A 15,449-nucleotide genomic window follows, 5' to 3' on the forward strand; every position below is an offset into this window, starting at 1 on the left:
GCTTTTGCCTCTGAGCAGGCTGGCTTGGCAGAAGGCCACAGCAGCTTCCATCCAAGACCAGAAGGAGTTCATTTTAACTATGCCTGGCTTGCTGTCTGTGTCAGGGCTACAACATCACTATAGAGAATTTCATTCTTTCATTTTTCTAGCTTAAAAAAATTATCTATGTGGTGTTTTGCCTGCATGTATGTGTGCCCATTACTTCTAAAGGCCAGAAAGAGACAGAAGATGCCTGGTACTGGAATTATAGCAAATGATTAATTACCATGTTAATTCTGGAAATGGAACCTGGGTTCTCTGTAACAATACCCAGTGCTAGTAATTGCTGAGCCATCTATCTAGCCCCCCTTTTTATTGAAACTTTATTTCCATAAATTGTTAATTTAAAAATATTACACCATTTTCCCCTTTTATCTCTGCATTCCATTCCTTCCAATTTCTTCCTTGTTAAGTATGGGTGAGTAAGTATGCTGCAATACATGATCACAACCTGCTGCATCCATATGGACTGACCATATTGTAATTGACAAACAGCTGGGGGGCTCATCCCTGCCTGAGGCTAATTCTATCTAATGGAGGACAATTCCACTTTTAAATCCACATCAGGTGTCTGTCCCTGACTAGGTTGCCTTGGACAGTCAACATAATCAAGAATAGAAAACTTAGGGTGGAAATACCTTAGTAGTTAAGAGCATTGAAAATTCTTTCACAGCATCCAGCTTTCATTCCCAGTACATACAGAAGCACTCTACTGTCTATATATAACTCTAGTATCAGGGGTTCTGACACCATATCCTGGCCTCCATGGCCACCATAAGAAGAGGAGATTTGCACCCTAAAAAATTTTAAGCTGTGTGTGGTAGTGCATTATTTTAGTACCAGCAATCTGGATCCAGGGGCAGGAAGATCACTGTGAGCTTCAAAGCCTGTGCTACATAGTTTACACACACACACACACACACACACAGAGAGAGAGAGAGAGAGAGAGAGAGAGAGAGAGAGAAGAAAACTAAATAACATACAAAAAAAGAGCATTGGAGAATCGGGACAATATAATATCTCTTAATTTCAAGTGCCTGCCACTGGCTGCCATGGAACCATTTTCAAAAATAAACATGGCCAAGCACATGCTATTAATCCCAGCCACTGGAAGAAATGGAACATTGGACAGTGGGCCACCACCTTACCATGTGACCTGATGCCCTTCATGATCTGTATGTTATTAGACCAACCAAGTCATAAAGTAGGATAGCAGCAATCTGTTATCAAATGGAAGTGGTATATAAGATATCAGGCCCAAGCAGATCCTGAAGTCACAAGCAAACTACATGAATAAGTTGCCCATATGCCTATGGATCCCTTCAGGACTGTCCCATCTTGTTTTTTCAAGTTTAGCAGTCACTTTCTTGTGGGTCCTGCATGTCCAATTTATATAGCATACCATCAAACAGTCCAGGCAAGAGCAGTTTCTTGTCCAAATGGCTATTCTTGCCATATTGAAAACAACTCTATATCAAGTTTCTTTGATGTTCATCCTCATTTCTGATGTAATTGGTGTTGCCAGGAGCAGTCATGTCTCTTTGCCATGAAAAACCCTAAGCCATTGTAAATGTCATGTTCTGTATATCTAGAAAACCTAACTGATAAAAGTTTTTACTATTATAGACGACTATAATCTGTATTTAATTATACATTACATTTTAAAGAGCTGTATAAATACAATAACTGAGCAAGAAGAGAAATAAACATATAACAAGATTGACCTTAAATTTGTATCAGTACACCAAAATCCATACCAACGCAAAGTATACATTTCTATATCATATTCCCCTTCTTTCCTTTAAAACTGGCTCCATTCAATTTTGACTAAAGGTCAGAGAGTTCAAAACTGTTTTTATGTCTTTTAGTCTGTAGCTTGGTGGCTACAGTATGTTTTTGAGGTGTGTTTACTCTCAACCCTGAAGGCCGGATGGCAGGTGTGGCTACCAAATACCTGAAAGATCCAGGGAAGTAAGTCTGTTTACCCTTTATATATAATAGAAGTCTTCTACCATTGTCCCCACTTCAGTTGGGTACTTAAGATTGTTAAAGAATAAACTAAGGGTATTTGTTCAGTATGGATGAATGGCCCTCCTGACACCTATCCTGTGTCCCAGTCTTGTCTCTTAACTCCTTTAGCTAGCCCTTCTTTATCCACACACCCTGTCTCAGGTACAAACCGTGAGCTAGGCAGCTGGCTCCGACTACAGCCCTGAAAAGACAGATTCCTACAAGTGCTCTTGTCTATGCCACCATCAAGCAGCTTGTAGCACACTGTCCATAAACCTCTTTTTTTTTTGAGTAAAAGCTAAATCTACCAGACAACATACGCTGGCTTGGAGATGTGGTGGCCTGTGTGTGGTGTGGCGAGAATCCGACAAGCCCAATTGCTGCAGTGTCTCTGCACCATGGCCTGCATAAGACTGAGAGACTAGGAAGACCATTGCAGCTCCATTTTATGTGGAAACTCATGCCCCACATTGATGGCACCATTTTGAAGAAGGAGGTTTCTGTCCCATCAGGTCCCATGGCCACTTCAGCCCTAAATAAGCACACAAAGACTTATATTAATTATTAAACTGTTGGCCAATAGCAAGGGCTTCTTATTGGCTAGCTCTGTCATATTTATTAACCCATTTCTATAAATCTATGTATTTCCATGTGGTCTTAGCTTACTGGAGAATGTCTGGGCCTGTTACTTCTTTGGCAACCACATGGCGTATCCTCGAAGCACCTCTCCACCTACCTTTCCCAGAATTCTCCTCATCTCCTAGTCCCACCTATCTTCCTGCCTCTATTGGCTATTGGCCAAACAGTGTTTTACTCATCAACCAATAATAGAAACATATATACAGAAGGACATTCCCTCATCAGTTAGGGGTTAGGGTTAAGGATAGGGTTAGGATAGAGTTCGGGTTAGGGTTAGTGTTAGGGTTAGGGTTAGGGTTGAGTTTAGGTTTAGGGATAGTTTAAGGTTAGGGTTAGGGTTAAGGTTTCATTTAGGAATAGGTTTTAGTTAGGATTAGGGTTAGTGCTAGGGTTAGGCTAAGGTTAGGATTAGGGCTAGGGTTAGGGTTACAGTTCAGGTAATGGTTAGTGTTAGGGGTAGGGTAGGTTTAGGGTTACAATTTTGGTTAGGGTTAAGGTTAAGTTATAGTGGGAAATTACCAATACAGAGTCAGGTAGAAACATAAGGGTATTTAATAGGGAAAAGCCTTATTTACAGAGCGACCTAGCCAGTCGGCACGGCAGCAGTCTGTACAGCAAGAAGCAAAGTGAAACCGAAAGAGCAAACACAGTCACACTACGTCACTCTGACCACGCCCTCATAAGCGTGGTCAGGCACACCTGTAGCCAGCCCCTAAGTAGGCGTGGCTACAGCTTCCCCTACAATTCCCCTTTTAGTCTAAAAGAGGATTAAAACTTAACAGTTTAAAGTATCCAAAATTAACAATCATAAAGGTAAAATATAATAAGATACAACAATCTGCTTATGTCACATCCTAACTATCTATTTTAACTAAACCCTAAAGTCATCGGACAGAGGTATCCAAGCCTGAACACCTCGTTCCAATCCCAACCAAAAAAAAAATAGGAAGCTATCCCTAACTAGGTTTAGGGATAGGTTAGGGGTAGGGGTAGAGTTGGGTTACAATTAGGGTTAGGGTAAGTGTTATGGTTAGGTTAGGGTTAGCCTTAGGGTTAGGTTTAGGGATACACTAGGGTTATGGTTGAGGTCAGTATTAAGGTTAGGGTTAGGTTTAGGTTAGGGAAAATGCCCAAGTTAAGGTTATGGATAGGGTTAGGATTAGGGTTAAGGTTAAATTTAGGGTTAGTGTTATTGTTAGGGTTATGGCTATGGTTAGGGTTAAGTTTAGGGTCAGGGTTAGCATTAAAGTTAGGCTTAGTTTTAGGGTTAGGGTTAGGGTTAAATTTAGGGTTAGGTTAGGGGTAGGGTTAGAGTTTAGGGTTAGGGTTAGCATTAGAGATATTGGCCGAGTTAGGGTTATGGATAGTGTTAGAGTTGTGGTTATGGTTATGGTTAGGTTTAGGGTTAGGGTTTAGGGTTAGGGTAGGGTTTAGTGTTAGGGTAGGGTTTAGGGTTAGTGTTAGGGTTAAGTTTAAGGATAGTGGCTGAGTTAGGGTTATGGATAGTGTTAGGGTTATGACTGCGGTTAAGGTTTGGTTCATTGCTTAGGGTTACGGTTAGTATTAGGTGAAAGATAGGGTTGTGGTTATGGTTAATGTTAGGGTTTAGGGTTAGGTTGGGGATATAATTAGGGTTAGCTTAGGGTTAGGGTTAGGATTAGGGTTAGGGCTAGGTTATGCTAGGGTTAGGGAATGGGTTATGTATATTCAAAAGTATCTACATATTAAGCCAGTGCACTGAGAAGAGCAGGTCCCCTAAATGTTAGGGAGGTGATCGAATTTTAACTGGAGGACTTGTTTTCTTCCATCAGGTGTGGGGGAGATGCAGCTTCCAGGTATAAGAGGCAACAGTTGATTCTAATAGAAGAACAAGACAAAAGTGAGAAAGTAAATTGAAAACAATTCCTACAGGTATCATTTGGGTTAGAACTGTCAAAATAACAAGAATAATAGAAAAAAGACACACAGTACAAAGATGGCAAAACTTCCAATTTAAAAATTATGCTTCCTCCCTTTTCCAAAAACTATGCTCCTCTGATACTTCAATGGAAAATTTGGTTCTGTGAGCTATTTCAGGGTTCTCATGGCCACACTATTGCTTACTTCAGTATGGTACTGCTGAGTGTGCAGTCATTGTTTGAAAGGTTTTCACCAGCTATCCCACAAGAATCCCTGGAGACACCGTCCTGCCCACCTCATGTTTTTTAAAATGAGACTTTTTCCTCTATCTGCTGACACTGGGTCTTAAGAAAGTTGATGTTTATCATGCAGAGAGTCATTGTCTTGTCTAGGCACACATTTTAATTCCTGAAGCCAACCCACAGGAGTGAAAAGACTCTTGTGTAACCTATGCTCCTTCTTCTTTCCTTCCCCTTTCCTTTAAATATAATAACAGAATCCATCAGGGAAAGGAAGACAATGTGTAAGTACCCCTTAGGAGTGATGCTTATTAGGAGAAAGGGCCTTGGAAACTTGAAGTTGTGGGGAGAGACATTAGACAATATTGGTACAATATGTATGAGAGGCAAGTATGGTGGGGCCTTCAAGGAAAGAAAGGCTTCTGAATAAAAACCTGGAAAGGACTTCATTAAGAAAATAGTGGTGCCAGGATGGTCAACTGTCTAAGGTTCCAAACTTAAGAGTGAGGATATGAGAGACCTTGAGAAAAACAGATGGCTCCCAAGAAAGGGAGTGCAGAGCTACCTCAGACAAAATCCCCAGGGCAATCCCTGGAACAAAGGGGTATCAGGGTTTTTGATGCTTTTGGGGAGCAATGGGATATTGTGGAATATTAGTTTAAGATGTGTTTCATTTGTTTATGTTGTGAAATATTTGTTTAATGATGCAAAGATGTGATGCTTTCTTTTTTTTTTTGGTTTTTTGAGACAGGGTTTCTCTGTGGCTTTGGAGGCTGTCCTGGAACTAACTCTTGTAGACCAGGCTGGTCTAGAACTCAAAGAGATCCACCTGCCTCTGCCTGCCAAGTTCTGGGATTAAAGGTGTGCGCCACCACCGCCCAGCATGATGCATTCTTTTATGTTGCATCTGTTTAACTCTATAAAGCTGTGTTAACTTTGCCTGTCTTAAACACCTGATTTGTCTAATAAAGAGCTGAGTGGCCAATAGCTAGGTAGCAGAGAAATAGGCAGGGCTGGTAGACAGAGGATATGAAGAAGAAAAGGGTTAGGACTGGAGGACTTCAGGAGGCAGTCACACAGCCAGCCAGCCATGGAGTAAGGAAGAAGGAAAGGTATATAAAATAGAGAAAGGTAAAAGCTTAGAAGCAAAAGATAATTTAAAACAATCTGGCTAGAAACAAGCCAAGCTAATCCTAGGCATTTGTAAATAAGAATAAGTCTCCATGTGATTATTTGGGAGCTGGGTAGCGGACCCCTAAAGTGAAAAAAAAAAAAAAACCTACATTGAGAAGTTTTACTCCACGTGATTCAGTTCAACAGAACATAGCATACATGACGGAGTATGGGTGAGCCAGGTACAGGTTAGAACCATAAATTACAGGCTATAAAAAATACAATATGAAACAGCTTCTTATCTCTCTGTCCCAGGGAGAGCTGCAGGAGGAAATATGGCCCGATCTTTTCAGGGGATCTGTACACATGTTAGAGTGACCACTGTCTTAAAGGGTAGGCCTGTGTTCTAGCACTTGTCTCTCTTGGGTGGGGCTTGGTCTTTTATGGAGATCCTCACCACTAGGATGATATATATAATATATCATATAATATATGATAATAAAACTCAAGGCTCTACAAATCTCAAAATATTCAAACTCCTTTCATTTTTTGGAAACAGGGAAACAGGATCTCAATATGTAGGCCAGGCTAGCTTTAAACTTTCATCAGTCTTCCCACCTCTGCCTACAGAATGCTGGATGCTGGCATTACAGGTGTGCATTACCATGACCAGCCAGTCCAATCTGTCTGTCCTGTCTGTCCTTCCATTCTCTATCCCTCTCTCCCTCATCTCTCTCCTGTCTTTCTTTGGCTGGTTCTCAGTAGCTTAAACTTCCTATGTAGCCAAGACAATGAGCATGGACCTTGAATTTTGACCCTCTTGTCTCTGTCTCCCAAGTTCTGGATTTACAAGTACCAAGGCTCCATTTATGCAGTGCTGGGGATTCAACCCGGGGCTTCTTACATGTTGGGCAAGCATTCTATTGATGTAGCTGTGTGCCCAGCTCAAATTCCTCGAGCTCAGGCCTTTGTCTTCCCCTTCTTTCTGCTTTGCTCTCTTGGGATCTGCTTGGGCTGGGCAAGGTCTCACAGTGAGTACAATATGCAGCCCACCATGTGTGGACAGAGAATACAGTTTATCAAGGAAGCCCACCAACATCAAATATGATGTTGGTAAATCTTGGTAAATGAGATTACCTAACACCTGTTACACTTCTGCTTCTTATTTTTTGGTTGACAGTGGGCCTTTGGAAATTCTTTCTATCAGTGGTTTTCAGCCTGTGGGTTGCCACCACTTTGGGTTGAATGACCCTTTCACTGGGGTTGCTTAAGACCATCAAAAAACACAGCTATTTACATTATGATTCATAACAGTAGCAAAATTAAAGTTATGAAGTACCAATGAAAATGGTTGGGGATCACCATAACATGAGGAACTGTGTTAAAGGGTTGAAACATGAGGAAGGTTGAAAAGCACTATAGTCTATAAAGTTCCCAGTTGGTATTAGTGAGACACACTTGAAGGCAAGACTGGTACTTCTATGAGCTTAAAGAGTGGGCTGCCCTCCAATCCTTTTAAGGCCAGTATAAGGTACTGTAAAACTCAACTGGGGCACCTAGACATAGGGTCAGGGAGTAATAGTGCAGCCTTCCCCACAACAGTGGTAGGGGGTCGGGGGTGGGTGAGAGATTCTCAAGGCAGTGGGGCAATTCCTATACATTGATATTGTATTTCAGATCATTGTCTCAGACTTATCAACAAGCCCTAATCTTTATAAAATTTTAAAAACTTATTTCAATGTATATTAATATTTTGCCTGTATGTATGTATGTATGTATGTATGTATGTATGTATGTATGTGTGCCACATGTTTACCTGGTTCATGTGAAGCTCAGAGGAGGGCATCAGAGCCCCTGGAAATAGAGTTACAGAAGGTTGTGAACCATCATGTGGGTTCTGTGAACTGAACTAGTGTCCTCTGTAAGAGCAGCAAGTGTTCTTAACCACGGAGCAGTATCTTCAGCCCCAAGTCCTAATCTATTTGTTGTTTAAGTGTAAGAGCTGGGCTTGACTTGCAAGCAATTAACAGTGAAAAGCAAAATGATTTGTACAATAAAAATTTGTGTACATGGAATTGAACAGATAAATGACTAAAAATTACATCAAAGATGGAAGGTTAATAAAATACAAAATGTATCAATTGTCAGCCACTGAGAAATTGAAAATTACCTCATGGGTTTATTAATAGATAACATTAATCTATTTAGTTTATTTCAGTAATATGTAATAAGAACACTTTATGTTACATATTATTTATTTTTGGTGCTGATGAGGAGAAAGGAATTCAAGACAAACCTACTATCATGAAATTTGTTTTAACTTTGAAGATTTCTGCAGTCATTGTTTCTCATGAGACTCTGCCATATTGTTCCATCATACTAGTCGGTTTTATGATAGGTAGGACTTAGTTGCTAGACAAATGCTCCATCACTGACAAGTGCTCCATCACTGAGCTAAAATGCCCCAGATTCTTTTGATCTGGCAAAGTTTGTCCTTGGCTTCTAGGAAAAGCCTAGAAAAGGCAATCTTGGATGCCCACATGGGCAAAAGATGATCCCTCTAGAGCAATAGTTCTCAGCCTTCCCAATGCTGTGACCCTTTTATACAGTCCCTCATGGTGTGATGACCCCATCCATACAATTATTTTCATTGCTACTTCATAACTGTAACTTTACTACTGTTGTGAATTGTAATGTAAATATTGTATTTTCTAGTGATCTTAGGCGACCCTTTTGAAAGGGTTGGTCAATCTCTGAAGGGGTGGTAATCCACAGGTTGAGAAACATTTTGTTCTAGAGGCTACTAAAAGGGGTGGGGTTCTAGCCCAGTGATGGCAAAATTCAATCCAGTTGCAATCAGGGTGCCCTTGTTAAGTGTTAGGTACACCATCACCCAGGCTGTATAGCCAGTCAATGTAACATAAAGAACACAATATTTGATTGAAGTGCAGGTTGGGCACAATACCATTCACCTCCAATCCCAGCTACTTGGGAGGCTGAGGCAGGGGTCACGTGACCCCACAAATTGGAGACTAAACTGGGAAACATAATGGCAGCCCCACCTGTAGAAATGTATGGTTAGAATAAGATTTTTCAGCAAGCTGGGTATTTTATGGTTGTATGTTTTATTACAGCAATCGCCATTATTTCCTGAGGTAAATACAACTAAATCAGGACACCAGCAACAAAAGTGTTGGTGTTCCTCTTGCCTCACTTTGAAAAGTAGAAAAAGAGGTGGGGGATCATTTCTAGATCACTTCAAGTAGTGAACCGAGGTACCTGCTGACGCCTCCTGCTTCTTCCCTCACTGCGGGCTTTTCTTTTCATGTGATCCTCTTGAAAAGAATCGAAGTAGTCACTGTCCAGCAGTTGGGCACAGGTCAGTCTGTCATCTGGGTTCATCTTCAGACACCCCTTCGGAGGGGGAGAAGAAGAAAAATAGATGTAAGCGATGGGCTTACTTGGCTCCTGTGCATCCAAAACTCTGATGAACAAGTGGGCAAACGGTTTGAGAAGGCAAGCATCAGTCTGGATGTAGGTGGTGGGGTGCTTGCCGGGTGCACATACGGTTCTGGGTTTGAGCTCCAGAACAACATACACTGGGTGCCCATAATCTTAGCACTCAGGAAGCAAGAGGATCAGGAATTCAAGATCATCCTTGGCTACGTGAGTTCAAAGTTAGCCTGTGTCTGTGCCACATGAACCTCTGTCTCAAAAAAAAAAAAAAGGAGAAAAAACCCTCCAAGAAATTAAATACATATATATAAATAAACAATCAAATTATTGAGTCCTTGTTTGTTTTAGCTTTTTTCTTTTTTTTGAAAGAGAATATCATATAGCTCAAATTGTCCTTGAACTTGCAATAAAACCAAAGATGACCTTAAATCCCTGATCATCCTGTCTCCATTTTCCAAGTACTAGGATTACAGGCATGTGCACCATACCTGACTAAGTCCTTGGAACTCGTTCATAGCTATACATGCTCTTGGTACTCAGACTTTCCTCTGTGAGTGCATGCATGTGTGTCTATGTGTGTAGGCATGGTTCTGCATGTGTACATGTATGGGTGCATGTGTGCATTTGTATGTGTGCATGTATGTGTATTGTGCGTGTGTGTATGTCTATGTGTGCTCATGCATGTGTGGAGGAGTGTGTGTAGATAAACCTGCTCATGTGTGTCTGTGGAGGCCTGAGGTTGATGGTAGGAGTTGTCCTGGATCATTCTCCACCTTATTCATTAGGCTGGTCAGTACAGCTACTCTACCTAACTGGATTACCACAGAATGCCCCTTCTCTACTTTTGAGAGCTTCGGTTACAGATGGGCCACCATGCCCACTGGCATTCATGTCAGGGGATCCAAGCTCAGGTCCTCACATTTGCACAGTAAATGTTTCATTCACAGAGACACCTCCCTAACCTACCACTCAGACTTCTAAGAGAAGACATGGAGAGCCACACATGGATCAGGGGGTGTCTCTAATCAGTGACACTTTTTTCACCACAAGTGGAAGCAATTTGTCCAGTCCAGAAGCATCAGTGTCACCAGGAACCCATTAGAAATTCAAGTTCCAGGTCCTACCCTGACCTGCTAAAGTGGTAGTGGGTGGTTTGAGGCCAGACTGGGCTACATGATACCTTAGCTTGTCTTATGTTGTGTGCACCTGGCATCCCTGGGGAGGGGGGTGATGAGATGACTCAGAGGATAAAGGTGCTTGCTGCCAAGACTGACAGCGGTCTATCTCAAGCACCCACACAGCAGTAAAACCAACTTCCCCAAGTTGTCCTGTGACATCCACATGCATGCTATGGCATGTGTGTGCATACACACACACAGTAAAGAACAGACCAAAAATTAGATTTAAGATGGAAGATTAAGCAAACACAAAATGTTTCAACCATGAGCTTCTGGTAAATTGAAAATTACCACGTGGGTTTATTAATAACACTCATCTATTTGGTTTAGTTTAATGATATGCAGTATCTTTTATGTGTTAAATATTGGTTTTGGTGTCATTGAAGAAATAAAAGAAACCACGGAACATGGAGCAGCTAGTCATATTACATCCGCAAGAGGAGAAAGCAGTGAATCAATGCTTCATGCAGTGCCCAGCTCACTTTTTCCACCCATCCAGTATCCCCTCCCCAGGGAAAGGTTCCACTTACTGTGGGCAGGTTTTTGCAACCCCCACCCCACAGACATGCCTAAAGCCCAACCTAATCTAGAAAGTTCCTCACAAGTTCCCAGGTGACTCTAGGCTATATCATGTTGGCACTTATCACACTTTCAAACTCATCACACTTTCATCTTGAATTCATTCACATTCTTTATGTGGGGTTTTCAATCTATAAAAATCAAGTCCACTAAATGAATTGTTTATTCAAGGAGCATTTTCAGAATCTAAGGAGAGGCTGCCATCCTAAGATGCTCTGGAGCTTCAGACTGAGAACAACATCTTGCTTGATTAATTTTTTTTCCAAGACAGAGTTTCTCTGTGTAGCCCTGGCTATCCTGGAAATTGCTCTGTAGACTAGGCTGGCCTCGAACTTGGAGTTAAGCCTGCCTCTGCCTCCCAAATGCTAGGATTAAAGGCATGTGCTACCACCCCTGGGCACTTGGTTAATCTTTTGAGCATTGATATTGATTTGATGGAGATAGGCTCCCAAGTCCTCATCTTCCAGAATAACAATTTCTGTACAACTGGATGAGTCCTTAGAAGTTCTCTCAGCCAGCTCCAAACCTGGAAAAACGTCTGAAGCCAGGATTCGAGAAACAAACTGCAAAGTCCAAGATGGGGATTCCTTGCATTCTAAAAAATAATTTAGAAGTTGTTTGTGTGTGACAGGGGTGTGGGGGGGCACATATGTCATGGAACAAGTCGGGGTGGGGACAGAGGATAACTATGAAGTTAGTGCTCTCCATCTTTAAATGGGTTTCAGGAATTGAACTCGGGTCATCAGGCATACACATGCTTTTATCACCTCCCTCCTCCTCTTACCATTTTAAATTACTATTCCCTACTTTGGCACTGTGTTCCAAATACCCTCCCCCACCTCTGTGCTGAACGACCAGGTTCAGTCATTACAGTTAATTCCCAAATACCTTCATGAAACTTAAAGCCACAGGCTGAACATTTGAGAATTTTTCTTCAAGAGTCTCCTGAAAAACAGAATTTCAGTGTCACATAACCACAAAGTAATGAGTATGTATGTATGTATGTATGTATTATGTATGTATGTATTTCATAGTCTTGGGGAGCTAGACTTATAGCCTTGTGAATGCTAGGCAAGCTTTCTACTGCTGAGTCATCTTCCCACCCATAGCGCATACTTGACAAAACACTTGGGAGAAACACCCTTAATATGTTTGATGACCCTTTTTAAGTTTTTTAACCATGTTTTTACATACTTTGGTAGTATGGTATAAAGGCTCAAGAGATATAAAACTATAGTTGCTGTTTTAATTTGGCAATGACTTACTCTTGGTGCTAGTAATCCTGGGAAGGAAGAGAAAAGGGACGATTCAAATATGAAATACACCCACATAAGATCCTATCACAGTACTCGGCTATTGGAGCCTGATATATTAATGAGGGTACTCTGAGCATTCTTGAAAACATATTGACTTACATAGTGAAAAAATCTATAGCAATCAGTAGGAGGTGAAGCATCCCAGAATAGCAGGGAGGGAAGGAGATGGAGAAATTACAAATAGTAACATTCTACTTCTGAAACTGGACAGCGGATGGATGGATTTGTCATATCTTATTCTTTACATTAGACATGTTACATAAGTAATTCTTGTGTGACCTTTTTCTTTTTCAATTTTGTGTGTTTGTTCATGCATGTATGGGAGAATGTGCATTGTGTGTATGTGTGTACATGGAGGCAAAAGTCAAGAATCATCCTCTATTGCCCTTCCACCCTATTCAATGAGGCGGGATCTCTCAAATCCAGAGCTCATCAATATGGCTAGTCTTTCTAGCCAGCTGGCTTAGGAATCACTTTCTGAGGTCTCTGCTTTCTGAGGTTAGAACTATAGGCAGGCCACTACAACTAGCCAGCCTTTATATGGATCTTGCAGCCTTGTGAGACAAATGCCTTAACTGCCAAGCCATCTCCCCAGTCCTCTTTTTTAACTTTTATCTTTGTAAGTCAACTTTTAACCTTGTGTTATATTTGTGAAAATTTTACAACTATATATACATATAAAATCTTAGGTAAATTGGTATTATATTAAACCATGGACTTGAACCGCATGCTACATGTCACCATCTGGCTTCTTGGGTTTCCCTTCTTTGCCTGTCCCTGGCTATAGCAAGGTTGTGTGTGGTCATGCCTCTCCTGAAGGTTCTTTCTTTCCCTCCACTGGGCAAACTGGCAGACAGTATGGAGATTGTTGTGGGAAAATCTTTTTGTACGCTGTGAAGATGTGTCTCTGTCTAGGCACCTTCTGATTGGTTTAATAAAGAGCTGAATGGCCAATAGCTAGGCAGGAAGAAGTTAGGTGGGACTTCCAGGCAGAGAGAGAGAGAGAGAGAGAGAGAGAGAGAGAGAGAGAGAGACAGAGACAGAGACACAGAGACAGAGAGACAGAGAGAGACAGAGAGAGAGACAGAGAGAGAGACAGAGAGAGAGAGAGAGATGAATCTAGATGCAGGGGAGATGCCAGAGGACACAGAGAGGAAACAGGAAGTTCAAGATAAAAGAGAGTTAAAAAGCCATGAGGTAAAACATAGACTAATATAAATGGGTTAATTTAAATTATAAGAGCTAATGTGACAAGCCTAAGCTATAGGCCAAACTTTCATAATGAACAGTAAGTCTCCATGTTGTTTTTTGTGAGCTGGTGGTCCAAATCCAACCACAGAAGATGGCTTTTGTTGGTATTGATCTGAGACAAAATCTCTATAGGTCTTCCTAGTTGACCTGGAACTTTCTATGTAGACCAGGCTGACCTTCAAGTTATGGCATCCTTCTGCCTCTTGTTTCCCCAGTGCTGAGATGACTGACTTGGATCATAACACCAAGATCAACATGGAGTTTGGGAGGTGAGACCCTGAATTTAGGTGACCTGATAGAGGGAGCCAGACAAGGCTAGAATAGGAAAAGATATGTCCATGGATCAGGAGCTGCAATGGTACAGTAGATTCTGTAGAATGAACTTCCACGAGGAAATGTTTATAAGACAAAGGTTTTGGTTATTTTTTTATGGAGGGCAGTGGGTAGCACAGAGTCTCCTCTATGTTTCAGGCTGGACTTGAACTCATGATCCTGCAGCTACTGCCTTCCAGGTGCTAGAGTTATAGGTACAGCAAACCTGATTTGGAAAATGTTTTTATTTTTTACTTGTTTCTATTGCTCTCAGCTTTGTTCTATAAGACGGAAAATAATTGAGAGAGAACGTATCTTCAAAATAAAGAAAATTGTTTGAAGTACTATTTATGAGAAAATAAATATTCCAGGGAAAGTTAACTTTAGCATTTGACCACAAACATCAAGGTGTTGTGTCAGATCCTGAACATGATTTAAACTTATTGTATGTGAACTGTGGAAGAAATAGGTCAGACAAAGTGTTATTTTCCTCCATAATCTTTATTAATTATTATTATTTTGGCATGTATGCACACTTGTGCAAAACCACATAAGTGCATGAAGAGGCCAGAGAACTACACTGGGTATCCTTCTCCATCTTCCTCCTTACTTCCTTGAGTTAGGGCCTGTCATTAAACCTGGAGCTGTTTTTAAGCTGGGCTGGCAGTTAGCAAGCCCCAGTGTCCAGTGTTCCCATGCTGGGGTATGCACAGCCACACTCATCTCTTTGCCTAGGTGCCTAGTCCTCATGCTTGTATAGCAAGCGCTCTTAGCCTACGAGCATCTCTGTCCCTGTGTGTGTGTGTGTGTGTGTGTGTGTGTGTGTGTGTGTGTGTGTGTGTGTGTCTGTGTGTGTCTGTGTCTGTGTGTCTGTGTCTGTGTCTGTGTCTGTGTCTGTGTCTGTGTGTCTGTATGTCAGAGAGAGAGAGAGAGAGAGAGAGAGAGAGAGAGAGTTTCACTATATAGTTCTGGCTTCCTTGTTCCAGAATTTGCTGTATAGCCCATGCTGGTATCAAAATTGTGTTAATAGACCTGAGTGTTGGGTTTATAGCCATGCTACCATGCCTGGATTTTTATAAATAGTTTTGGAGTCAGGACCTTAAAACATCCCAGTCTGGCTGGCCTAGATCTCTTGAGCTCAAGTGATCCAGCATCTTGAATAGTCGGGAATTCTGTTGCGTCCCACTGTGTGTGGCTTACACATTTTAAAGGGACTTAACTTCAATCTCACATCGGTGTTTCTTATGGAAAACAGCAGTCAAAAGTACACATGTGAAACACCCATCTCTTTACAGACACAGCACAAACAAGTCATCCAGCACAGAGCAGTTTACCATGTCTTCTGGTTCAGGTATGCTGATGCCACGGAAAAACTGGTTACTCTTAAAGATAGACTGATGTCTTGGGATGAGTTTCCC

General features: G+C 41.5%; 1 protein-coding gene across 1 annotated transcript in view; it reads right to left on the reverse strand.

Annotated features, from left to right (window-relative positions):
• Positions 1–3,697: 3,697 nt before the first annotated feature.
• Positions 3,698–15,449, reverse strand: part of Cdkl4 (cyclin dependent kinase like 4) — a 33,522-nt gene continuing 21,770 nt past the window's right edge. Inside the window, exons 6-9 of the mRNA XM_035445634.1 lie at positions 15,366–15,448; positions 12,041–12,097; positions 9,219–9,353; positions 3,698–4,545 (exon numbers count right to left, since the gene is read on the reverse strand). Of these exons, the coding sequence (XP_035301525.1) occupies positions 4,444–4,545; positions 9,219–9,353; positions 12,041–12,097; positions 15,366–15,448 (377 nt within the window). The 3' untranslated portion in view covers positions 3,698–4,443. The remainder of the gene's footprint in view (positions 4,546–9,218; positions 9,354–12,040; positions 12,098–15,365; position 15,449) is intronic.

Source organism: Cricetulus griseus, chromosome 5 (genome assembly GCF_003668045.3).
Source record: "Cricetulus griseus strain 17A/GY chromosome 5, alternate assembly CriGri-PICRH-1.0, whole genome shotgun sequence".
NCBI classification, from domain to species: Eukaryota; Metazoa; Chordata; class Mammalia; order Rodentia; family Cricetidae; genus Cricetulus; species Cricetulus griseus.